Source organism: Salmo salar, chromosome 05 (assembly GCF_965601325.2).
Source record: "Salmo salar chromosome 05, fSalSal1, whole genome shotgun sequence".
In the NCBI taxonomy this organism is placed as follows: domain Eukaryota; kingdom Metazoa; phylum Chordata; class Actinopteri; order Salmoniformes; family Salmonidae; genus Salmo; species Salmo salar.
The window spans coordinates 10,534,751-10,562,094 of record NC_138295.1 but is presented as its reverse complement, the minus strand read 5'-3'; the positions used below and the strand labels follow the sequence as shown (position 1 = coordinate 10,562,094).

The window sequence follows — 27,344 nt, the reverse complement described above, 5'->3', positions numbered from 1 at the left end:
TGAGATTAAACATGTCCAATAATTTAATAAATTATTAAGAGATACAGTAAATGTAAACATTTGACATACAGTATAATACAAAATAAAGACACTTTGCTTCCACTACAATGCACCATAAACGATGACATGAGAAGGAAGAAATAAAAGCGTAATAAATGAGTTAGTGTTTAATGGGTGAATGGTACTACATTATAGACGGGTTAGCTGACAACGCCACGAAAATGACACACACGTCGATAAGGCAGAAGTTCGTGTGGCGTTAGGATTCTGAATGGTCAGATAGCTAGCAACAATGACAAGAAGCTGCCATGTGGGGAATCGTAGGAGGCTGGTTTCAGCTTGTTGCATCTTCTTATTAATAACATGTCTTGTTTTGAGGTGTTTTGACTGATGTCACGCCTATGCTAATATGGCTGAAATTCGCTAGCTAACCAACAACTGTTAAGGATGTATTTTAGAGACAAGCGCTCATTGTGCAAATGTATTTATATTTTCAAAGAACATTTGGAGACTAAATATAGTTTGCCCTCTAGTTGCTCACTCGTCGGTATTGTTGCTAAACAACCAGCCCGTCTATAGAAGCGGTATGTCATGCACGTCCTATCATTCAGACATAAAGGAGGAAACTAAGTTTAAAGTACATTTTAGACTTCCATAAGTGTGATCCTTGAAATAAGGGAATTATGACCTGTGGTATAGATATGAATCATTTCTAGAACAGTTTTTTTATTTTGACTATGTTGAAGGGTATCAGATGTATCCTAATGATGTCCTGCCATTAGAAGTGGTGGCGTCTGCATCTCAAATAACAGAAGACGGTTGTTGTCGTCGTCTTGGCAGATGATTATATGGTCACAAACCATGGCTTGTGCTCATCATAGACTCATCTCTTTGTGTCCAAATGGCACCCTATTCCCTTTTAAGTGCACTACTTTTGACCAGAGCCCCATGGGACACCGTATGAGCCGTGGTCAAAAGTAGAGCCCTAAAAAGGGAATAGGGTGCCATTTGGGATGAAATCAGTGTGTTGCCACCTGAACTGTGCTCGATGGCTACATTAAGACTCAACGTTAACCTGATTATCCCCACCCAGTCTCACTTTATTACAACACAAGCTCCCTTCGACTTGGCCATTAACCCCCAGTTTAAAGGGCAAGGCCCAAATCCTACAGTACAGTGACTGCTCCCTCCTTCACTCACCGACCAATAAACCAACGTCTCCTCTCCATTCACATGTAGAACCTTACTATACAGTGTATTAAGATAACATATGTTTAAATGACGACGTTCAACAATAAAGATCTCCAGGCTGGACTATTGACTGACTGCTGTTGTTGACTCTAAGGTATAGTAGTGTAGATTCATTGCAGTACATGGGGCTCCATCCCTGATTGGCTCTCTCCTTGTCTCTCTCACTGCAGCAGGGATTCCATCACAGCCTCAGGCTTCGTTGATCTTTTCCTGTCAGGAGATAAGAGGGCAGCATTAACAAATCGCACCCTTTTCCCTATATAGTGCACTACTTTTGACCTGGGCCCAAAGGGAATAGGGTGACACTGGGGACGCAGATGAGATGATCATGGGGTTAATATTCACTGAGTATACAAAACATTAAGAACACCTGCTCTTTCCATGACATAGACTGACCAGGTGCATCCAGCTGAAAGCTATGATCCCTTATTGATATCACTTGTTAAGTCCACTTCAATCAGTGTAGATGAAGGCGAGGAGACAGGTTAAAGAAGGATTTTTAAGCCTTGAGATAATTGAGACATGGTTTGTGTATGTGTGCCATTCAGAGGGTGAATGGGCAAGACCAAAGATTTAAGTGTCTTTGAACGGGGCATGGTAGTAGGTGCCAGGTGCACAGCTTTGTGTGACGAACTGCAGTGCTGCTGGGTTTTTCACATTAAACAGTTTCCTGTGTGTATCAAGGATGGTCCACCACCCAAAGGACATGCAGCCAACTTGACACAACTGTGGGAAGCATTGGAGTCAACATGGGCCAGCATCCTTGTGGAACGCTTTCGACACCTTGTAGAGTCCATGACCCGATGAATTGAGACTGATATACATGCTCAGTGTATATATTTCTTATAGTTCTAGGTAAGTGACATTAAGGTTGACCAGAAAGCAGCAAATATCTGATAATAACAACATGTACTACTATTTGTCAGAACTGCAGGACACGGTGAAAACAGCTTTTACAGTAACATTTCACCATGGGACGTACACCTGACAAAGTGATACATTATAGTAAACCATTACTTCAGATAGACTTTATAGTACTCTCTATAATCGGACATTTATTCAGAAATGAAATATTACTATTGTTGTTATTTTAATTTGTATTATTCTGGATAATCATGTACCGACAGCAGCGGGGAGACAGACGGTGGTGGTGGTGGTGTACCTTCGTCCAGTCTTGGGCCTACTACTCTTGGAGGACCTGGGCCTCTCCAGCTTCATCAGTGACTGTCTCATACTCTCCTCTGTGTAGGCCAAGTACACATGAGACAGGTCCACCTCAAACGGCTGGGGGGGAGAGGGAGGAGAGAGGGACAGAGGGATAGAGAGGAAGGAGAGAGGGATAGAGAGGAAGGAGAGAGGGATAGAGAGGAAGGAGAGAGGGATAGAGAGGGATAAAGAGAGGGATAGAGAGGGATAGAGAGGAAGGAGAGAGGGATAGAGAGGAAGGAGAGGAATAGAGGAAGGAGAGGAATAGAGGAAGGAGAGGAATAGAGGAAGGAGAGGAATAGAGGAAGGAGAGGGATAGAGGAAGGAGAGGGATAGAGAGGGATAGAGAGGAAGGAGAGAGGGATAGAGAGGAAGGAGAGGAATAGAGGAAGGAGAGGAATAGAGGAAGGAGAGGAATAGAGGAAGGAGAGGAATAGAGGAAGGAGAGGGATAGAGGAAGGAGAGGGGTAGAAGAAGGAGAGGGATAGAGGAAGGAGAGGAATAGAGGAAGGAGAGGAATAGACAGAGGGTGGAGGAGGAAGGAGAGGGATAGACAGAGGGTGGAGGAGGAAGGAGAGGGATAGACAGAGGGTGGAGGAGGAAGGAGAGGGATAGACAGAGGGTGGAGGAAGAAGAGAACGTGAGGGTAGAATAATATTATCCAGATCCACCATGTTGTGTTTGTCTTGTTATGTAGGCGTGAACTAAGAACTCACATCTTTGTCTTTCTTGTCCGGCACGGGGGTCTGTTTCCTCATGTTGTTACCAGTGTAGGCTACACACTTCTGAGGACCAACAAGTAACCATGGAAACAATGTCATAAGCATGAAGCAATCACACCAACGTTGCTCTGTACTGTCTATGTTAATGAAGAAACTCCCTCCCCTTAGCCTAACTATTCTCAGGTTAAATATTTCACTGTGGCTGAATGCAGAACTCACCAGCTGCCATTCCCCAATGTCCTCATTCCAGTGTACGTAGTTCTCGATCATCTCCTGCACCAGACAGGAAGAAGCAGGAACCATATTAGCACTAAATACTCGCTCACACAATTATAAATGGACGGATGGACACGCGCGTTGTCAAACACACACCCACACACAACCACTCAACCACACACCCACCTGGTATTCCTGTGGGATGAAGTTGTCTATGATGAGCATCTGCAGTCGTAGCTCTCTGCTGAGGTGGCGGATATTCTCCAGCAGGCCCTCGATCTCCCGGTGATGTTCCTGCTGCAGGTCGGCCATCTGACAACACAACAACAACCTCTCAACAACCACTGAACCAATGTTATGTTAACGTTCTGCTGCAGGTCGGCAATCTGACAACACAACAACAACCTCTCAACAACCACTGAACCAATGTTATGTTAACGTTCTGCTGCAGGTCGGCCATCTGACAACACAACAACAACCTCTCAACAACCACTGAACCAATGTTATGTTAACGTTCTGCTGCAGGTCGGCAATCTGACAACACAACAACAACCTCTCAACAACCACTGAACCAATGTTATGTTAACGTTCTGCTGCAGGTCGGCCATCTGACAACACAACAACAACCTCTCAACAACCACTGAACCAATGTTATGTTAACGTTCTGCTGCAGGTCGGCCATCTGACAACACAACAACATCCTCTCAACAACCACTGAACCAATGTTATGTTAACGTTCTGCTGCAGGTCGGCCATCTGACAACACAACAACATCCTCTCAACAACCACTGAACCAATGTTATGTTAACGTTCTGCTGCAGGTCGGCCATCTGACAACACAACAACAACCTCTCAACAACCACTGAACCAATGTTATGTTAACGTTCTGCTGCAGGTCGGCCATCTGACAACACAACAACAATTTCTGAATGAACACAGAACCAGTGCTGTGTTAATGAAGTCATGAACCAGTGCTGTGTTAATGAAGTCATGAACCAGTGCTGTGTTAATGAAGTCATGAACCAGTGCTGTGTTAATGAAGTCATGAACCAGTGCTGTGTTAATGAAGTCATGAACCAGTGCTGTGTTAATGAAGTCATGAACCAGTGCTGTGTTAATGAAGTCATGAACCAATGCTGTGTTAATGAAGTCATGAACCAATGCTGTGTTAATGAAGTCATGAACCAATGCTGTGTTAATGAAGTCATGAACCAATGCTGTGTTAATGAAGTCATGAACCAATGCTGTGTTAATGAAGTCATGAACCAATGCTGTGTTAATGAAGTCATGAACCAATGATGTGTTAATGAGCCAATGCTGTGTGTTAATGTTCTGTTCTTGCTGCAGGTCATCAACAACACAACAAGTCCCCAGTCCTGTGTTTGAACCCACTTGGGATGCATCCTATTCACTATATAGTGCACTAGTTTTCACCAGAGCCCTGTGGGACTTGGACATTCTTACCTCTGACTTGGCAGCCATCAGCATGGTCCAGACTTTCTTCAGCTTCTTGGTCTTCCCCTGAGCCTCCTCCTGCAGACTGGTGTACTTCTCCTCAATGTCCAGACGCTCCGCCTGCAAAAAAGACAGGGAGTTTAGCATTTCATTTCATTTATTTCATCATTAACGGAAAACCTCAACACTTTTTAACCTCATTAATTATCTCCATGTAGATACTGGTATGGTGCTGGAGATAATAAATCTGACGTTAAAAAGTTGTAAAGTGTCCCTTTAACACAGTAGACTGGTCCAGACGGGGCCAACAGTAGACTGGTCCAGACGGGGCCAACAGTAGACTGGTCCAGACGGGGCCAACAGTAGACTGGTCCAGACGGGGCCAACAGTAGACTGGTCCAGACGGGGCCAACAGTAGACTGGTCCAGCCAGACGGGGACAACAGTAGACTGGTCCAGACGGGGCCAAAAGTAGACTGGTCCAGACGGGGACAACAGTAGACTGGTCCAGACGGGGACAACAGTAGACTGGTCCAGACGGGGACAACAGTAGACTGGTCCAGACGGGGACAACAGTAGACTGGTCCATACGGGGACAACAGTAGACTGGTCCATACGGGGACAACAGTAGACTGGTCCAGACGGGGACAACAGTAGACTGGTCCATACGGGGACAACAGTAGACTGGTCCAGACGGGGACAACAGTAGACTGGTCCATACGGGGCCAACAGTAGACTGGTCCAGACGGGGCCAACAGTAGACTGGTCCAGACGGGGACAACAGTAGACTGGTCCAGACGGGGACAACAGTAGACTGGTCCAGACGGGGACAACAGTAGACTGGTCCAGACGGGGACAACAGTAGACTGGTCCATACGGGGACAACAGTAGACTGGTCCATACGGGGACAACAGTAGACTGGTCCAGACGGGGACAACAGTAGACTGGTCCATACGGGGACAACAGTAGACTGGTCCAGACGGGGACAACAGTAGACTGGTCCATACGGGGCCAACAGTAGACTGGTCCAGACGGGGACAACAGTAGACTGGTCCAGACGGGGACAACAGTAGACTGGTCCAGACGGGGACAACAGTAGACTGGTCCAGACGGGGACAACAGTAGACTGGTCCATACGGGGACAACAGTAGACTGGTCCATACGGGGCCAACAGTAGACTGGTCCAGACGGGGACAACAGTAGACTGGTCCATACGGGGACAACAGTAGACTGGTCCAGACGGGGACAACAGTAGACTGGTCCATACGGGGACAACAGTAGACTGGTCCAGACGGGGACAACAGTAGACTGGTCCAGACGGGGACAACAGTAGACTGGTCCAGACGGGGACAACAGTAGACTGGTCCAGACGGGGACAACAGTAGACTGGTCCAGACGGGGCCAACAGTAGACTGGTCCATACGGGGACAACAGTAGACTGGTCCAGACGGGGACAACAGTAGACTGGTCCATACGGGGACAACAGTAGACTGGTCCATACGGGGACAACAGTAGACTGGTCCAGACGGGGACAACAGTAGACTGGTCCAGACGGGGACAACAGTAGACTGGTCCATACGGGGACAACAGTAGACTGGTCCATACGGGGACAACAGTAGACTGGTCCAGACGGGGACAACAGTAGACTGGTCCATACGGGGACAACAGTAGACTGGTCCATACGGGGACAACAGTAGACTGGTCCAGACGGGGACAACAGTAGACTGGTCCATACGGGGACAACAGTAGACTGGTCCAGACGGGGACAACAGTAGACTGGTCCATACGGGGCCAACAGTAGACTGGTCCAGACGGGGACAACAGTAGACTGGTCCAGACGGGGACAACAGTAGACTGGTCCATACGGGGCCAACAGTAGACTGGTCCAGACGGGGCCAACAGTAGACTGGTCCATACGGGGCCAACAGTAGACTGGTCCAGACGGGGACAACAGTAGACTGGTCCAGACGGGGCCAACAGTAGACTGGTCCATACGGGGACAACAGTAGACTGGTCCAGACGGGGCCAACAGTAGACTGGTCCATACGGGGCCAACAGTAGACTGGTCCAGACGGGGACAACAGTAGACTGGTCCATACGGGGCCAACAGTAGACTGGTCCAGACGGGGCCAACAGTAGACTGGTCCAGACGGGGCCAACAGTAGACTGGTCCATACGGGGCCAACAGTAGACTGGTCCAGACGGGGACAACAGTAGACTGGTCCAGACGGGGCCAACAGTAGACTGGTCCAGACGGGGCCAACAGTAGACTGGTCCATACGGGGACAACAGTAGACTGGTCCAGACGGGGCCAACAGTAGACTGGTCCATACGGGGCCAACAGTAGACTGGTCCAGACGGGGACAACAGTAGACTGGTCCAGACGGGGCCAACAGTAGACTGGTCCAGACGGGGACAACAGTACATGCAGGAAAACAATAATACCTGAAGGCTTTTCACCTCCCATTGTGGTTTTCTCTGGCAACAAGATCGAGTCAACAATGGCAGTCTCAAATGATGCCCTATATAGGGCACTACTTCTGACCACTAGCTCATTTCAGCAGAACATTCAACAGATTTCCTCATGGAATCAAAGAGTAAATTGATGAGTGTGCGTGAAGAAGAAAACTGCTGATGTCATAAAATCTGTTGGAATTAAGGAGATAATTCAGTCAACCATTCTTTACTGAAATATCAGGCAATACATTTATCAAGACTCTACTGATCCTTCAGTATTGGTCTGTTATTGTCAGTTTGCAGCATGTATTTTGTTCCTCTGCTCATTGACAGATTACGTTGTCATTTTCAGACTGGGAAAAGCAAAGCAGGCAGCTCATCTGAACTAGCAAGGTGCTGACTGGTGTGACTTAGTAGGCTTTAAAGCAGAGGTATTCAAACTTCTTCAACATGGAGCCCATTTTTTTCCACCAGAAATTCTGGTGACCCCCACCTCCCCCAAAAATCTCAGGACAACGTTCAAATTGGTAAATGATTTTCACATCAACAAATAGTGTTAAATTCATTAAATTAAAAGAACCAATGTATACATGTACTATTTTTCTAATTATCTTGCACAAAAACATTTGTATATTGTCCCATAAAAGAATCTGTACTCTAAATGTTTGGCCCTCAGTCCAGCCTCTCTCAGCCTATTGCAGTCTGAGCACTGGAGGGATTGTGTGTTCCTGGTGTAACTCGGGCAGGTGTTGTTGCCTTCCTGTACTTGTACCGAAGGTGTGATGTTCAGATGTACCGATCCTGTGTGGGTGTTGTTACACATGGTCTGCTACTGCGAGGACAATCAGCTGTCCGTCCTGTCTCCTTGTAGCGCTGTCTTAGGCATCTCACAGTACGGACATTGCAATGTATTGCCCTGGCCACATTTGCAGTCCTCATGCCTCCTTGCAGCATGCCTAAGGCACGTTCACACAGATGAGCAGGGACCCTGGGCATCTTTCTTTTGGTGTTTTCCAGAGTCAGTAGAAAGGCCTCTTTAGTGTCCTAAGTTTTCATAACTGTGACCTTAAATGCCTACCGTCTGTAAGCTGTTAGTGTCTTAACGACCGTTCCACAGGTGCATGTTCATTAATCTTTTTTTTCTGAGTTTACATTAAATGACTAATTTCGGTACCCAATATGCTGGAATGACGATGATGTCATATCCTTTTCCTGTCAGTGCCCTCATACCAAAATATAACATCTCCACTTATCACTGATCAACATCCCCTCTCCACTCAGACAGACAGAGGAAGTTTGGTGGTGAGCATTTTGATGCAGAAATGACTGGCATGCTGTCAGAGTTAACCACTGAGGTATCTATGCTTTACAGCTCTTCAGTTGGCTGAACTAAGACTCAGCCTTTGAATGCAGATGCTCTATTTCACTGTGTGCTATAACTCCTCTTCCTCCAGTTCTCTGCAGCGCTGCTTTGAGTTGATAGTCCTACGTCCATATTGAGATGTACAGTGTCTTCAGAAAGTATTCACACCCCTTGACTTTTTGTTGTTGTTGCGTTACAGCCTGAATTTCAAAAAACATAATTCCACTTTGACATTATTGGGTTTTGTGTGTAGACCAGTGACACAAAATCTCAATGTAATCCATTTTAAATTCAGGCTGTAACACAACAACATGTGGAATAAGTCAAGCGGTATGAATACTTTCTGAAGGCTCTGTAATATATTGTGATACAGTGTGTAAGATGGTATACCTCCTTCTCCTCTAGCTCTCTGCGGAGAAGCTCAGCCCTCCTACGTCTCTCCTCTAACTCATTGTTAGACTCCTGCAGTAGTTTCTCCTGCTCCTCAGCCTTGGCCAGGAGGTCCACTCCTCCAACGATCACCTTCTTCTCTAGGGCTGACAGCTTCTCCAGCAGCAGGTGATGCTCCTGCCTGGGGGAAGGAGGTTAGAGGTCAGTAGATCAGAAAATACCTTCAGTAGGCTAGGTGGAGTTTCTGGCATATTGCTTATACCTTTCTAGGATGTCACAAATCTACAAGAGGGCATCCAAAAGTATCTAGGGGTAGGGGGGCAAGCGTTAGATAATATTTTAAAGCAGTAGATTATTCTTCAACCGTGATTTCTGGAAAACTTGGGAATTTAGGGAATGTTTGTAACCCCAAACTGTACTCACTGTGCTTTGAGCAGATCCTTCTCTCTCTTCTCCAGTTCTGCCCTGGCCTTGTTCCTTTCCTCCTCCTCCATGTCCAGCTGGGCTTCTAGCTCCTTCCTCTCCTCCTCGATCTTCGCCTGCATCTCCACCATCTTGTCAGGAGAAACCTTCTTCTTCTTCCCTTAAATAATAATAATAATAATAATAATAATAATAATTTGTTTGACTTATAGCGCCATCCCCGAAGTCCACAGGCATCATGGACGTTTCTTAATGTCATGTTATTCTTCAGATGCTTTCTACCACCTCAACCCACCCACTAAGGGGAGGGGGGAAGTTTCCCCTAGGTACAGAATGCAGACGTAGGATCAGCTTCCCCTCGCTCAATCCCTAACCTTCACCATTAGAACATGCAAAACTGATCTAAGATCTGCATCTAGGGGAACATCACCCTACACCCAACCCAGTCTGATTCGTAGGTTTGCTTAAACAGCACTAGTCTGGTCCCAGATCTGTTTGTGTCGTCTTGCCAACTCCTATGGTCATTGTCACACTGTGCACAAACAGATCTGGGACCAGGCTAAGACAGCACATCATATTACAATGGTGAATTAGTCAAATATTAGATGTAACACACATCTAGTCTCTCTCTCCAAGGTGTTTGATAGTAGCTATGGTCTTCTACAGAGCAGTAAAAACTGCATCGGCTGTATGATTCAGCTCCTTAATGAAGAGACAGCAGTCTGTACTTTCTGCAGATACTATCCATTAGATTACGAGCAGGAAGTTAAAAGGTGCTTTTAAAGATATCTGTGTATCTCAAATGGGACCCCAATTCCCTAAATAGTGCACTATGCCCTATGGGCCCTGGTAAAAAGTAGTGCACTACATAGGGAATAGGGTGCCATTTGAGAACAGCTTCTAGACAGAGTGCAGGCTTCAGGCCTATTCACAAGGCACTCTCTCTCTCAGAGATATAGCCATGAAGACAGGAAGTGATGGAGAAGACCATGACAAAGTGGCAGTACAGTAATATAGAGAGAGAACCTTCAATCATACTGACTGACTGAACCATAGATTTCCTTCTGTTGCCGTTTTTTGTTGGCGTTAAAGCTAGCGAGTCAATTCAATTAAATTCTATCAGTTCGATAATTCAATTAAATTCTATAGTTCACTGAAATAAAATGCAAATATAACCTGGTCCCAGATCTGTCTGACAACCAGAGTAAAGAAGTTGCCTGTGCACATACAGATCTAGAACCAGACTAGAGACATTGGATGTGTCCTAAACGGCACCCTATTACCTATTTTGTGTCCTACTTTTGACCAGAGTCCTCTATGTAGGGAATAAGGTGCAGTTTGGAACAGTCTTCTAGACTCCTCAGAGAGGAGGCACAGACAGACAGACAGACAGACCAAGAGAGAAATAGGAGACAGAGAAAGAGAAAGACAGAGACAGACAGACAAACAGACCAATAGGAGACAGAGAAACAGAAAGACAGAGACAGACAGACCAATAGGAGACAGAGAAACAGAAAGACAGAGACAGACAGACAAACAGACCAATAGGAGACAGAGAAACAGAAAGACAGAGACAGACAGACCAATAGGAGACAGAGAAACAGAAAGACAGAGACAGACAGACCAATAGGAGACAGAGAAAGACAGATAAAAAGAGAGTATGAGAAACAGTTGAAGTCGGAAGTTTACATGCACTTAGGTTGGAGTCATTAAAACTTGTTTTTCAACCACTCCACAAATTTCTTGTTAACAAACTATAGTTTTGGCAAGTCGGTTAGGACATCTACTTTGTGCATGACACAAGTCATTTTTCCAACAATTGTTTGTTTACAGACTTATAATTCACTGTTTCACAATTCCAGTGGGTCAGAAGTTACCATAGACTAAGTTGACTGTGATTTTAAACAGCTTGGAAAATTCCAGAAAAGTATGTCATGGCTTTAGAAGCTTCTGATAGGCTAATTGACATCATTTGAGTCAATTGGAGGAGTACCTGTGGATATATTTCAAGGCCTACCTTCAAACTCAGTGCCTCTTCGCTTGACATCATGGGAAAATCTAAAGAAATCAGCCAAGACCTCAGAAAAAAAAAATTGTAGACAAGTCTGGTTCATCCTTGGGAGCAATTTCCAAACGCCTGAAGGTACCACGTTCATCTGTACGAACAATAGTGGGAAAGTATAAAGACCATGGGACCACGCAACCGTCATACCGCTCAGGAAGGAGACGCATTCTGTCTCCTAGAGATGAACGTACGTCAGCGCGAAAAGTGCAAATCAATCCCAGAACAACATCGAAGGACCTTGTGAAGATGCTGGAGGAAACAGGTCCAAAATATCTATATCAACTTGTAAAAACAAGTCCTATATCGACATAACCTGAAAGGCCGCTCAGCAAGGAAGAAGCCACTGCTCCAAAACCGCCATAAATAATCCAGACTACGGTTTGCAACTGCACATGGGGACAAAGATCATACTTTTTGGAGAAATGTCCTCTGGTCTGATGAAACAAAAATAGAACTGTTTGGCCATAATGACCATCGTTATGTTTGGAGGAAAAAGGGGGAGGCTTGCAAGCCGAAGAACACCATCCCAACCGTGAAGCACGGGGGTGGCAGCATCATGTTGTGGGGGTGCTTTTCTGCAGGAGGGACTGGTGCACTTCACAAAATAGATGGCATTATGAGGAAGGGAAATTATGTGGCTATATTGAAGCAACATCTCAAGACATCAGTCAGGAAGTTAAAACTTGGTCGCAGATGGGTCTTCCAAATGGACAATGACCCCAAGCATACTTCCAAAGTTGTGGCAAAATGGCTTAAGGACAACAAAGCCAAGGTATTGGAGTGGCCATCACAAAGCCCGGACCTCAATCCTATAGAACATTTGCGGGCAGAACTGAAAAAGCGTGTGCGAGCAAGGAGGCCTAAAAACCTGACTCAGTTACACCAGCTCTGTCAGTAGGAATGGGCCAAAATTCACCCAACTTATTGTGGGAAGCTTGTGGAAGGCTACCCGAAACGTTTGACCCAAGTTAAACAATTTAAAGGCAATGCTACCAAATACTAATTGAGTATATGTAGACTTCTGACCCACTGGGAATGAGATGAAAGAAATAAAAGCTGAAATAAATCACTCTCTACTATTATTCTGACATTTCACATTCTTAAAATGAAGTGGTGATCCTAACTGACCTAAGACAGGGAGTTTTTACTAGGATTAAATGTCAGGAATTGTGAAAAACTGAGTTTAAATGTATTTGGCTAAGGTGTATGTAAACTTCCAACTTCAACTGTTTATATAAGACTGGTAGGGCAGGCAGGGCAGGCAGGCAGGTAGGGGAGGTTAACATTAGGAGGGTCCTGAGATAACTCCGGTCAATACTTTGAGGAGTTAGCTACAGCACCTACAGATCAGGGTCAGTTTGTAGGCCTGGGTCTATCAGGCTCCTCAGAGTTGGGAGTGCTGATCTAAGACCAGGTCCCCTTGTCCATAAAATCATTATGATATAGGCCTAAAAGGCAAAACACATCCTAGATCGGCACTCTCAACTCTGAGATGCTTTGTGAATACAGTCCCTGGACCATATTAACTAGCAGTCGGTGGTAGGGTTGGTAGTGCAGACAGCAAGCTGCTCCACTCACTAGTCTGAGCCTTGGGTTTCTCCTCAGTGGTCTGTGCCTCTATAGAGGAGTCTGAGCTACTGATGCTGCTGCCACTACCTGCAACACAGAGTAGACTAGACACTCAACAGGGACATGTCAAACACAGAGAGAGATGGAGTGGACCGAGAGGGGGGGTGATGGAAGGATGGGGAGAGAGAAGAAGGAGAGGCTCCAAGGACACGCCGACCACAGAGAGAGCGAGAGATGGAGGAGAGCGAGATGGGGGCAAATGGGGTTATGGAGAAAGCAACAAACCTGGAGAGCAACCAGCCTACAAGCCAATCCTATACGGTTGATATAACCAGCTACATTAAGCAGTGCATGGACGGCGGACGCACGCGCACACTAGGGCTGGGCGATATATCAAATTCATTTAAATGTATGTTTTAGTGCTATGTTCCAAATGCCTGTATAGCAAGAATCGAGGTAAAATAATTGATAAAATCCATTATATTGAAATGTAGGAACTGGGTTGTACAGTTTGAACCCCTGCTGTCTCTGGCTCCACAACCACCCTGCCCGGTCATCTAGATGTGTGAAAGTTAGTGTATAAGCTAATGATCCATCATGTATGACATTCCTGGGAGTGTGTCATATTAAATGTTGTATTACCATATCATTTTTGTATGTTCTCTATAGTTATGTACTTTAAAATGTATCAATTGACCAATTCGGCACATTTGGGCAGACTTGATAGAAAATATTGTGCAGTATTGCAATGTTTCACTGGATCAATCTGAAACTTTGCACACACTGCTGTCATCTAGTGGCTAAAATCTAAATTGTGCCTCGACTCCTACATTATATTATGGGCTTTCTCTTGGATTTCAAAGACGATGGAACCAACAAAAATATATAGAAAACGTACGTTTTTTTTGTTTGTATTATCTTTTACCGGATCTAATGTGTTATATTCGCCTACATTATTTTAACATTTCCACAAACTTTAAAGTGTTTCCTTTCAAATGGTACCAAGAATATGCATATCCTTGCTTCAGGTCCTGAGCTACAGGCAGTTAGATTTGGGTATGTCATTTTAGGCGAAAACTGAAAAAAAGGTTCTGATCCTTAAGAGGTTTTTAACTGTACAACAAAGATAATTTAGAGAAAATATTCAAACACTGAGTGTTCAAAACATTAAGAACACCTTCCTAATATTGAGCCGCGCCCCCGTCAGAACAGCCTCAATTCATTGGACTCTACAAGGTGTCGAAAGCGTTCCACAGGGATACTGGCCCATGTTGACTCCAATGCTTCCCACAGTTGTGTCAAATTGGCTGGATGTCCTTTGATGGTGGACCATTCTTGATACACACAGGAAACTGTTGAATGTGAAAAACACAGCAGTGTTGCAGTTCTCAAACCGGTGCGCCTGGCACCTAATACCATACCCTGTTGTCTTGCCTATTCTCCCTCTGAATGGCACACATACACCATCCATGTCTCAATTGTCTGAAGGCTTAAAAACATTTCTTTAACCTGTCACCTCCTCTTCATCTACACTGATTGAAGTGGATTTAACAAGTGACATCAATAATAAAAGAAATATATCGTAAAAGAAATATATGATTTTTTGGCCATATCGCCCAGCCCTAACACACACACACACACACACACACACACACACACACACACACACACACACACACACACACACACACACACACACCCACACACACACACACACACACACACAATAATGTAATGTACAGTGCAGCACCATAGCATCCGACGTCTAATTTAAAGCGAACAGCACAAAGGCTACAAGGTTATACACAGAGCCCAGAGTGTTTCCTGATCAGGTCACATGACCAAGAAAAACTGTCAAGACACTAGTTGTACTATGACAGCAGTGTATTAAAGACTATCAGGAGGCCCCAATAAATATAGTAATACTTATGTGTGAATGATCATTCTGACGTGAACAGAGCCTTCAGAAAGTATTCAAACCCCTTAACTTTTTCACATTTTGTTGTGTTACAGCCTGAATTTGTAAGTGGTCTAAATTGAGATTATTTTTGTGTCACTGACGAACATACAATGCCCCATAATGTCAATGTGGAATTATGTTTTTCTAAATGTTTACTGAAATGTCTTGAGTCCATAAGTACTCATCCTCTTTGTTATGGCAAGTAAAGCCTAAATAAGTTCAGTAGTAAATATTTGCTTAACAATTCACGTAATAAGTTATATGGACTCACTCTGGTTGTAATAATAGTGTTTAACATGATGTTTTAATGAGGACCTCATCTCTGTACCTCCACACATAAAATTATCTGTAAGGTCCCTCAAGTCCAGCAGTGAATTTCAAACATAGATTCAACCACAAAGACCAGGGAGGTTTTCCAATGCCTCGCAAAGAAAGAAGGGCACCTATTGGTAGATGGGTAAAAATAAAGAAGCAGACATTGAATATCCCTTTGAACATCGTGAAGTTATTAATTACACTTTGGATGGTGTACCAATACTCCCCGTCACTACAAAAGATACAGGCGTCCTTCCTAACTCAGTTGCTGGAGAGGAAGGAAACCACTCAGGGATTTCACCATGAGGCCAATGGTGACTTTAAAACAGTTAAGAGTTTAATGGCTGTGATAGGAGAAAACTGAGCATTGATCAACAACATTGTAGATACTCCACAATACTAACCTATTTGACAGAGTGAAAAGGTAACATGTACAGAATAAAAAAATATTCCAAAACATCCATCCTGTTTGCAACAAGACAGTAAAATAATACAACACATTACTGAGTACCACTCTCCATATTTTCAGGCATAGTGGTGGCTGCATCATGTTATGGGTATGCTTGTAATCATTAAGAACTGGGGAGTTTTTCAGGATAATAAATAAACGGAATGGAGGTAAGCACAGGCAAAATCATAAAGGAAAACCTGGTTGTCTGCTTTCCACCAGACACTGGGAGATGAATTCACCTTTCAGCAGGACAATAACCTAAAACACAAGGCCAAATCTACACTGGAGTTGCTTACCAAGAAGAGTGGCCGAGTAACAGTTTTGACTTAAATCTGCTTGAAAATCTATGGCAAGAATTGAAAATGGTTGTCTAGCAATGATCAACTTCAAAATTGACAGGTGTGGAAAGCTCTTAGAGGCTTACCCAGAAAGACTCACAGCTGTAATCACTGACAAAGGTCTAATATGTATTGACTCAGAGGTGTGAATATTTACGTAAATGAGATGTTTCTTTATTTAATTTTCTATAAATTTGCAAGAATTTCTAAAAACATGTTTTCACTGTCATTATGGGGTAGTGTGTGTAGAAGGGTGAGAGAAAAACATCAATTTAATCCATTTTGAATTCAGGCTGTAACACAACAAAATGTGGAATAAGTCAAGGGGTATGAATACTTTCTGAAGCCGCCGTAGATGTGTACAGTTTCACATTTTCTTATCTTTTCCACCTTTTGCCTAACCTAAAAAGGGCAAGGTGACTGCGCCTTGGGGAACTTCCTAGCTCAGACTACCGAAACCAGTTTAGTGTTTATTAAGCCAGAGTACACACAGAGGCCATGGTTCTCTCTCTACATGGCTTCTGGGTACTTTCAGAGCGTTTACCTTCACATGGAGGATGCTGACTCATTTTAGTCATCAGGAAATAAGCCCACACTAATAATCATGTCTAACATCTGAGTGACAACTCCTTCACATGCGGGCGGACAAACCTTTGATGATAGCGTCAACAATAAATGGCTAAGATGATTGTGTGTGCAAGAATTCATGCATCAGTTTTTCCCCCGTTGTATTAGAGTGACTCTTCCTAATGCAGGGCAGGGCCATAAACAAACCCAACTCTTCTCTGAAACATATTTTCTTTGTATATTAAGTTTTAAAAAGCATCAGGGGACATGGGGACTGGGGAGCAGTCCTCTGCTGCATCCCAAATAGCATCCTATTCCCTATATTAGTGGACAACTTTTTACCAAAGCCCAGTACACTTCATAGAAGCCTAGTGCCCTTCACAGAAACCTAGTGACCTTCACAGAAACCTAGTGACCTTCACAGAAACCTAGTGACCTTCATAAGGAGCCAAAGCACCATTCACACAGTCCTGTTGGGAGAGAGGAAGAACGGGGCCCCTTACCTCTCCGTTTCCTTCGTCCCTCTCCTCCTTCTCTTCCCTCGTCATCTCCTTCATCCATCTCTTCTGATCCACTGCCCTCCGACCCGGAGATCTCTTCCCCTGGAACAGCAGAACAGAAAACAATTTAGTTACAAACTCTCCTTAAACCCTTAGCGCAGGTTAACTCTCCTTAAACCCTTAGCGCAGGTTAACTCTCCTTAAACCCTTAGCGCAGGTTAACTCTCCTTAAACCCTTAGCGCAGGTTAACTCTCCTTAAACCCTTAGCGCAGGTTAACTCTCCTTAAACCCTTAGCGCAGGTTAACTCTCCTTAAACCCTTAGCGCAGGTTAACTCTCCTTAAACCCATAGCGCAGGTTAACTCTCCTTAAACCCTTAGCGCAGGTTTACTAGAAATAGATTAAGACTAGTCTTGGACTAAAACGATTCTCCATGAAGCATACTTTTCAGTATTAGACTAGGAAATGGGAAACCAGCCCTTAAAAAGGCTTTGGATCCAATCCTAACTTGAACACAGAAGTGTGTTTGTCATATTGCAACTCCTGTCCCAAATGAAGACAGCATCAATAGAGAGGACCACTAACTGACCTTCTTGGAGTTTCTTCTTAAGGTCTTCGATCTCCTTCTGGAACTGCCGTAGCAGGGCATCCTTGGGGTCTTCATTGATTCGAGCTTTGTTCTTGATGTTCTTGGCCCGGTTGGCGTAACGCAGCGTGCTGATGGTCTCGTCGTAGTTATAGTCCGCAGGGCCGATGTTCGCACACTGACCGTTGAAAAAGTTTATGAGAATATGATACATATTATGAGAGATTAAAATCAGACCTTTTATGACAGAACAGCAAGGAACGAGAGCTTGGCAGACTTAATCATAATAAATTAAATATTTGTATATATGTATTTATTAATAGTTTTCAAAATTGGATGCCACTTGGCATTTGTTTCACTTAACCTGATCTACCCCCAAGTAATAAGACTGATAAATAACTAACAAAATACACAAAACGCAACAATTTCAACAAGTTAAAGTTCATAAGGAAATCAGTCAATTTAAATAAATAAATGAGGCCTTAATCTATGGATTTCACATGACTGGGCAGGGGCTCAGCCTTGGGTGAGCCTGGGAGGACATAGGGCCAACCACTTGGTAACCAGGCCCATCCACTGGGGAGCCAGGCCAATCAGAATTAGTTTTTCCCTCATAAAAGGGCTTTATTACAGACAGAAATACAGTTTCATCAGCTGTCCGGGTGGCTGGTCTCAGACAATCCAGCAGGTGAAGAAGCCAGATGGCTGTTGTCAGGCCGGTTGGACGTACTGCCAAAATTTTCTAAAACTACATTGGAGGTGACTTATGGTAGATAAATGAACATTCAATTCTCTGGCAACAGCTCTGGTGGACATTCCTGCAGTCAGCATGCCAATTGCACGCTCCCTCAAAATTTGAAAAATCTGTGGCGTTGTGTTGTGTGACAAAATTGCACATTTTAGATTGGCCTTTTATTGTCCCCAGCACAAGGTGCACATGCGTAATGATCATGCCGTTTAATCAGCTTCTTGATAAAATCTGAGAGATAAGCTTTTTGTGCATATGGAACATTTCTGGGATCTATATTTCAGCTCATGAAACCAACACTTTACATGTTGCGTTTATATGTTTGTATCCCTGCATATGTATATATAGTATTGGAACTGACCCTGTATATAACATGCTTACTTACTTACTGTTTATTCTACTATTACATTGTTAGTGATTACTGCAAATGTTGGGTTTTGAGTTTACAAGAAAAGGCATTTCACTGTACTTGTGCATGTGACATTAAAACTAATGAGTCATTGCTACCATTGACACTAATTGGGTGCCAACACAGAACTAGAATGAGTAGAACGGGCCGCCACAACCAGGTCAGTGATGTGTAATGGGCGTACTGGCAGCAATTTTGTGTGTACCCATAGCATTAAAGCAGCAGGAAGTAAAAGCAGGAAGTGTTGTTAGTTACCATCATGGTCTTGGAGTTTCCCCCCAGTGAGTCCTGCAGCAGGCGAGTGAGTTTAGAGTTCCTGTAGGGGACGTGGGTGCTCTTCCCGTCCACCAGGGCTGAGATGACGTTACCCAGCGTGGAAAGAGATAGGTTGATCTTAGTGGCCTCTTTCAGTCGCTGGCCAGTCGCTCCTGTCTTCCCCTGACGCTCAGAACCCTGGGGGAGAGAAAGAGAGAGAACAGTGTGGGGGGGTTAACTGATGATTATGTTTTCTGTCTGTTTGCTATGTGTGGACCACATGCCTTAAAGCCACAGATACATTTCCATTCCACAATAACATGTTGAATCTGATAAGAACACGCTCAACAGGGCTTACTGACTTCACCTAGCGGCCTTTAAACATTGATAATTGGACTCAAAATGTTCATAAAAATCCTATATTGGAATTCAAATTATAATTCCCATTGCAGAGACTAAGAAAACCATAGCCAGATAAATGTATGAAGGTAATCTATACAGATTTGGTTCTTATATCTCAAAAAACAGATACCAAGTTACCAAAATGTGCTTACTCCTTCAAAGCATCAAGTTCTCTCTCTGGGAGATTCCATCGGTTTGATATCTGTTGAGGTAAATTATATCTTTATTCTATTTTACAGTAAATGTTCATTTGACTTCCTTACCGCCAGATCCACTAAGTGGAGTTTTCCCATGCGTACGTGCTGGTCTCCATCCACACCCTTCTCACTGCACTCGATGGTGATGGTGAAGATGGCATGAGAGCGAGAGCTGTGTTCATTCATGTTGGTGGAGCCAACCGAGCCTGGGTAGGATAAAGCATAACACATTCAGAAACATAAAACTCAGACTGTATTTTCTTGGTTCACTTCATAATAACTTGGTTACACTTCATAGTAACTTCCATGAGTGTGATTGTAACCTTTATTTAACCAGGACATTTTTTTATCTATTTTTTATTTCACCTTTATTTAACCAGGTATGCTAGTTGAGAACAAGTTCTCATTTGCAACTGCGACCTGGCCAAGATAATGCATAGCAATTCGACACATACAACAACACAGAGTTATACATGGAATAATCAAAACATACAGTCAATAATACAGTAGAAAAAAAGAAAACAAAAAGTCTATATACAGTGAGTGCAAATGAGGTAAGTTAAGGCAATAAATAGGCCATGGTGGCGAAGTAATTACAATATAGCAATTAAACACTGGAATGGTAGATGTGCAGAAGATGAATGTGCAAGTAGAGATACTGGGGTGCAAAGGAGCAAGATAAAATAAATAAATACAGTATGGGGATGAGGTAGATAGATGGGCTGTTTACAGATGGGCTATGTACAGGTGCAGTGATCTGTGAGCTGCTCTGACAGCTGGTGCTTAAAGCTAGTGAGGGAGGTATGAGGCTCCAGCTTCAGAGATTTTTGCAGTTCGTTCCAGTCATTGGCAGCAGAGAACTGGAAGGAAAGGCGGCCGAAGGAGGAATTGGCTTTGGGGGTGACCAGTGAGATATACCTGCTGGAACACGTGCTATGGGTGGGTGCTGCTATGGTGACCAGTGAGCTGAGATAAGGCGGGGCTTTACCTAGCAGAGACTTGTAGATAACCTGTAGCCAGTGGGTTTGGGGATGAGTATGAAGCGAGGGCCAACCAACGCGAGCGTACAGGCCGCAGTGGTGGGTAGTGTATGGGGCTTTGGTGACAAAACGGATGGCACTGTGACAGACTGCATCCAATTTGTTGAGTAGAGTGTTGGGAGGCAATTTTATAGATGACATCGCCGAAGTCGGGGATTGGTAGGATGGTCAGTTTTACGAGGGTATGTTTGGCAGCATGAGTGAAGGATGCTTTGTTGCGATATAGGAAGCCGATTCTAGATTTAATTTTGGATTAAACGCTTAATGTGAGTCTGAAAGGAGAGTTTACAGTCTAACCAGACACCTAGGTATTTGTAGTTGTCCACGTATTCTAAGTCAGAGCCGTCCAGAGTAGTGATGCTGGACGGGCGGGCAGGTGTGGGCAGTGATCGATTGAATAGCATGCATTTAGTTTTACTTGCATTTAAGAGCAGTTGGAGGGCAACGGAAGGAGAGTTGTATGGCATTGAAGCTCGTCTGGAGGGCTGTTAACACAGTGTCCAAAGAGGGGCCAGAAGTATACAGAATGGTGTCGTCTGCGTAGAGGTGGATCAGAGAATCACCAGCAGCAAGAGCGACATCATTGATGTATACAGAGAAGAGAGACGGCCCGAGAATTGAACCCTGTGGCACCCCCATAGAGACTGCCAGAGGTCCGGACAACAGGCCCTCCGATTTCACACACTGAACTCTATCAGAGAAGTAGTTGGTAAACCAGGCGAGGCAATCATTTGAGAAACCAAGGCTGTCGAGTCTGCCAATAAGAATGTGGTGATTGACAGAGTCGAAAGCCTTAGCCAGGTCGATGAATACGGCTGCACAGTAATGTCTCTTATCGATGGCGGTTATGATATCGTTTAGGACCTTGAGCGTGGCTGAGATGCACCCATGACCAGCTCTGATAGCGAAGAAGGTACGGTGGGATTCGAAATGTTTGGTATCTGTTTGTTAACTTGGCTTTCGAAGACCTTAGAAAGACAGGGTAGGATAGATATAGGTCTGTAGCAGTTTGGGTCTACAGTGTCACCCCCTTTGAAGAGGGGGATGACTGCGCAGCTTTCCAATCTTTGGGAATCTCAGATGATACGAAAGATAGGTTGAACAGACTAGTAATAGGGGTTGCAACAATTTTGGCAGATCATTTTAGAAAGAAAAGGTCCAGATTGTCTAGCCCGGCTGATTTGTAGGGGTCCAGATTTTGCAGCTCTTTCAGAACATCAGCTATCTGGATTTGGGTGAAGGAGAAATGGTGGGGGCTTTGGCGGGTTGCTGTGGAGGGTGCTGGGCAGTTGACCGGGGTAGGGGTAGCCAGGTGTAAAGCATGGCCAGCCGTAGAGAAATGCTTATTGAAATTCTCAATTATAGTGGATTTATCGGTGGTAACAGTGTTTCCTAGCCTCAGAGCAGTGGGCAGCTGGGAGGAGGTGCTCTTATTCTCCATGGACTTTACAGTGTCCCAGAACTTTTTGAGTTTGTACTACAGGATGCAAATTTCAGTTTGAAAAAGCTAGCCTTAGCTTTCCTAACTGCCTGTGTATATTTGTTCCTAACTTCCCTGAAAAGTTGCATATCACGGGGGCTATTCGATGCTAATAAAGAATGCCACAGGATGTTTTGTGATGGTCAAGGGCAGACAGGTCTAGACTGAACCAAGGACTATATCTATTCCTGGTTAAAAAAAATATGCTTGTTTAAGATGGTGAGGAAGGCACATTTAAAGAATAGCCAGGCATCCTCTACTGACGGGATGAGGTCAATGTCATTCCAGGATACCCCGATTAGAAAGGCCTGCTCGCAGAAGTGTTTTAGGGAACGTTTGACAGTGATGAGGGGTGGTCGTTTGATCGCAGATCCATTACGGATGCAGGCAATGAGGCAGTGATAGCTGAGATCTTGATTGAAAACAGCAGAAGTGGATTTGGAGGGTGAGTTAGTTAGGATGAGATCTATGAGGGTGCCCGTGTTTACGGATTTGGGGTTGTACCTGGTAGGTTCATTGATCATTTGTGTGAGATTGAGGGCATCAAGCTTAGATTGTAGGATGGCCGGGGTGTTAAGCATGTCCCAGTTTAGGTCACCTAGTAGCAAGAGCTCAGAAGATAGATGGGGGGCAATCAATTCACTTTTTTTGAACCTTTATTTAACTAGGCAAGTTAGTTAAGAACAAATTCTTATTTTCAATGACGGCCTAGGAACAGTGGGTTAACTGCCTTGTTCAGAGGCAGAACGACATATATATTTTTTTTTACCTTGTCAGCTCTGGGATTCGATCTTTGCAACCTTTCGGTTACTAGTCCAACGCTCTAACCGCTAGGCTACCTGCCGCCCCAACATATGGTGTCGAGTGCACAGCTGGGGGCAGTGGGTGGTCTATAGCAAGCGGCAACGGTGAGAGACTTGTTTCTGAGGAAGGCACTGTTTCTGGAAAGGTGAATTTTTTAGAAGTAGAAGCTCAAATTGTTTGGGTACAGACCTGGATAGTAAGACAGAACCCTTGAGGTTAGAAACCTATTTTGTGAGGGGGGTCTGGCAAATGGTATATACTGTACGATCATGAATTCTAATGCTTAGAACTCTTCTAAATGCTTTGTGTGAATCTTTACGGTTCTTGTGCCCCATTGTCATAATCCTGTCCATGTCATCAGCGTTGTTCACCACATAACCAGACAGGTCCTTGATGTAAACGCCCACATCTGGCCTCTCCTTCACCTGGTGGTCACACAAACACAAATCAATGATATGAGTTAGGAGCAGGCAATACTCTCGAATTCCTCTTATACATTCATATCTTAAATTCCCTCCTGAGAACCAACAACGTTATCATGCTCATCTGTATTAGAAACTAAGCAGTGAATTATGAGAAGTTTAATCATCTATAGTTCCCTTAACAGAGAACATCCCAGTTCATGTGCTATGTCCTGTTGTCTCCTTTCAGGAACCAATGACATTGATGTATTATTGACAAACCAATGGAGATTAGTTATGATAAGGAAATCATCTTTAATTCCCTTTCTGGGACCCTAGTATTGTGTAATGTCCCATTCTGTGCTTCTAGGCACCAACAACGTTATCATACTCATCTTTATCATTTGGTCACTGTGGTCTTATCTACAAATCTACAAAGCCACCGTGCTTCTACACCTTCATTACTTGCTGTTTGGGGTTTTAGGCTGGGTTTCTGTACAGCACCTTGAGATATCAGCTGATGTAAGAAGGGATTTATAAATAATTTTGATTTGAAATCAAACCAATAAGCTACTACCTATGAAGCTAGCGCCAGTGTTTTTAAAAAATATATATATTCTTGTATGGTTAATCTAATTAATGGGATAATGTTCTTCATATCTACAGCTGCTTCTTGCTAAATGAAATGGGATGGTTTTTCTGAGAAGCATATCATCATATCATATAAAACATCTATAACCTCCAGCCTCTGCATCTGGTCCTTCCCCAGCAGGTCTCTCACTTCTTCATTATAAATCTCCAGATAAGACACGCGAACTAAGAACCTGCGGATGAGAGGTAAGATACTTATTTCAAATCAACCTCAAACTGAGAGACTGTCAGCAGCAAGCATGTCAAAAACAATGCCTGTCTTTTTTCTTGTAGACCTAAGCATTTTCTGTTTACGTTGACTCCAACCAGTGTCTTAACCAGTGTTGTGTGATTGAGGCCTTTTGCTCTCCTAGGGGCTGAAAATAATAAGTCAAGTCAGTCATAGCATGTTGCATCAAACAATTGCCTGGCAATGAACCAGTATTGTTCGATTGTTTTGCCCGTTTGTGTTAATGTCCTTACCGGGTGTCGCCCTCTGCTTTGGCGATGTGGCCGAACACATGAGCAAAGGAGTTGGGGATTATTCCTCTGAGCTCTGGCACTGCCCTCACCCCCTCCATGGTGAACGTCTTTCCTGTCCCTGTCTGTCCGTACGCAAAGATGGTCCCTGGAGAAAACACAGGCTCAGTATTAAAACATTAAGAGGTGATTTCAAGGCAGATTGAGCCTTGTCCTGGACTAAAAAACACGGTAAATGGAGAATTTCTACTATGCTTAATCTGTGTCCGCAAACCGCCCTTGATATAGAGAGTCTCATCCATGCTTTTATTACAAGCAGGCTTGACTACTGTAATGCTCTCCTGTCTGGTCTACCCAAGAAAGCCATTGGTCAACTGCAAAACCTACAGAATGCTGCAGCACGGCCACTGACCAAGACCAGATGGAGAGCACACATTACACCGGTTTTAAGGTCTCTGCACTAGTTGCGTGTGAGTTTAAGAATACATTTTAAGATTATTCTATTGGTTTTTAAAATCAATCCACAATTGTGCAACTCAATACATGTCAAACATGCTTTTAAGTTACGTACTGTTAGGCTCTATTACTAGAGTCACAACTCCACGGACACTGTGAAAGCTTAAACCAAGTTAATTCTTCCCAGAGGGTCAATACAGCTGCATTAGACAAAGACATGGTTTCACCCATGGTAGTATACATACCCCACTTTGGGTGGAGTCTCCTTATCGCTAAACAGTGCATCCTTATTGCTAGTCAGGGAGCTGAGTAATATGGGCCTTAAGCGGTTCCTCCCCTTATCGGTACTGCCACATGTGACCATTTTCCTTGCACCCAGCCCCTCCCAAACTTCATTATGGCACCCGTCATTGTCTCTTTTATAACTAATGATTCATTATAGTTAAAGCTCAGAAATCCAAACCTTTCAGTACCCACTAGGTTCCTCAGGTCCTCTGGCCTTTTAATTATGTCAAAGCCTAAGATCAAGAGGCATGGAGAGGCAGCCTTTAGTTATTATGCCCCCAGCCTCTGGAATAGCCTGCCAGAGCACATGAGGGCGGGCAGTAACTGTGGACATATTTAAAAGAGATCTTAAAAACACATATTTTTACCTTTGCTTTTCCTTAGGATGATGCTTTTAAATTTTTCAGTTTGTGTCAAACTTATGTTTGTTGTGTAGAAAATATTTCATATTTTATTTCCATTGTTTTTCCCCCTGTAAAGCACATTGCACTGCATGTCTGAAATGTGCTGTAGGAATATAAAGCTCGATTTTATTTGAACAAATGCAATTGTGTAGTTCTGAATGGTGTGTCAGAAACAGTGAATGGACAGATCATTTCAAATCCTCTCTCCACTTACCATTGTAACCCTCCAATACTGAGTCTATGATGGGGCGGGCTGTCAGATTGTAAACGTCCAGCTGTTTGCTGTCTGGTCCGAACACGGTGTCAAATGTGAAGGTTTTGGGGGGTTCGTGGGTGGTCTCTAATTTGTTGACGGTTATGGTCCCTCGGTTCTCATCCACACTGACGGCCTGCTTGTGGCCCATACTCCTCTCCTTCTGGTTCAGCGGGCGACATCGCACAACCACTTTGACGTTGTCCATGACCTCCGGCTTGTCAGATTTGTCCATCTTGTTGCTCTGCAAGGGGGGAATAACTATTCATGATGCCAGCCACCTAGTAGCTACATGACTTCAGAGTCGATGCCTCATGTAATGCAATATGAAAACATCGCTCATAGCTAACGTTAATAATCTCCGCACAGCAAAGGGAGACAAACTGGCTGGCTTGCTATAATGAATCCAGTTAGCAAACTAACATTACCGTACAGCTAACGTTAGTTAAGATAGTTAATTAACTGTCAAGATAGTTGAAAGAGCTAGCTCCTAGTTCAATGTATGGCCAATCAATACTTGCGGGCACGTAGCTAGCTAATCTGCAATGTATTGCATGCAAACTCTTGCTGTTGCTAGGGAGGCAAGCTAGCTAATGTTAGCATGTTTACTAACCAGCTGCTGCATCGTTATGCACAACGAATAAAACTTAGTTAACACAATAACTTGACTAACTGCATGCCCTTGCTGTATCCTGGTTTTAATGTATATGGCTGCATATCTATCAAATATAATGACACTGTCTAAAATATAATTAGCTAGCTAACTCATCCAAAACCCAAGGCGAAGCTAGCTAGCTAAACTAATGTTAGCATCATATCATTCGGGTGGAGGGAGGAACACCTCTGAAAAACAGCGAAATACAAAGGGCCCACTTACCGGCATTTTAAGACTTTAGTTTGATGTTTAAAATTACATGAGACAATAGCAAACGCTTTTGGATGCTTTGATGGTAGTGTTTATCTTACAAAAATGATTTTGATGCCAACGCAGTGCCTATTCCATCAGTGGCCCATTTCCTCCGATGCAGATAAAATTGTCAAGTCTGAACGAAGTGGATCTGCGGCCGCGCAGTAGAATGGTGGAGGGGGTGTAGTGGACAGTAAAGTACATTAGAGATGGCATCGCCATAGGTGGAGGTAAAAGGACTATCTCACTATGTTTGCTTTAATGAACAACAATAATGTTTGTTGTAAAACGGGATGATATAGAGTAAGATGGAAAACAGAATAGGGGATCATGATCCATGCAACAGCCAATAAAATGAGT

General features: G+C 43.9%; 1 protein-coding gene across 5 annotated transcripts; it reads right to left on the bottom strand.

The window, feature by feature from the left end:
• On the bottom strand, positions 1 to 27,159 carry LOC106604220 (kinesin-like protein KIF3A). 5 transcript variants are annotated; one of them, XM_014198664.3, is made up of 18 exons: positions 26,955 to 27,159; positions 26,039 to 26,321; positions 24,683 to 24,827; positions 24,309 to 24,393; positions 23,488 to 23,593; positions 19,911 to 20,050; positions 19,246 to 19,443; positions 17,837 to 18,011; positions 17,251 to 17,349; positions 13,126 to 13,203; positions 9,483 to 9,642; positions 9,060 to 9,240; positions 4,860 to 4,970; positions 3,582 to 3,707; positions 3,399 to 3,452; positions 3,174 to 3,242; positions 2,373 to 2,535; positions 1 to 1,461 (listed from the first exon to the last, which is right to left on the bottom strand). In XM_014198664.3, the coding sequence occupies exons 1-18, from the start codon at positions 26,958 to 26,960 to the stop codon at positions 1,433 to 1,435; spliced, it is 2,208 nt and encodes a 735-aa protein (XP_014054139.1). In that variant the 5' UTR covers positions 26,961 to 27,159; the 3' UTR covers positions 1 to 1,432. The 5 variants fall into 5 exon arrangements, with proteins under 5 accessions (XP_014054139.1, XP_014054140.1, XP_014054141.1 ...); XM_014198665.3 differs by having other exon boundaries at positions 2,414 to 2,535; XM_014198666.3 differs by lacking the exon at positions 13,126 to 13,203.
• Between the last annotated feature and the right edge of the window lie 185 nt (positions 27,160 to 27,344).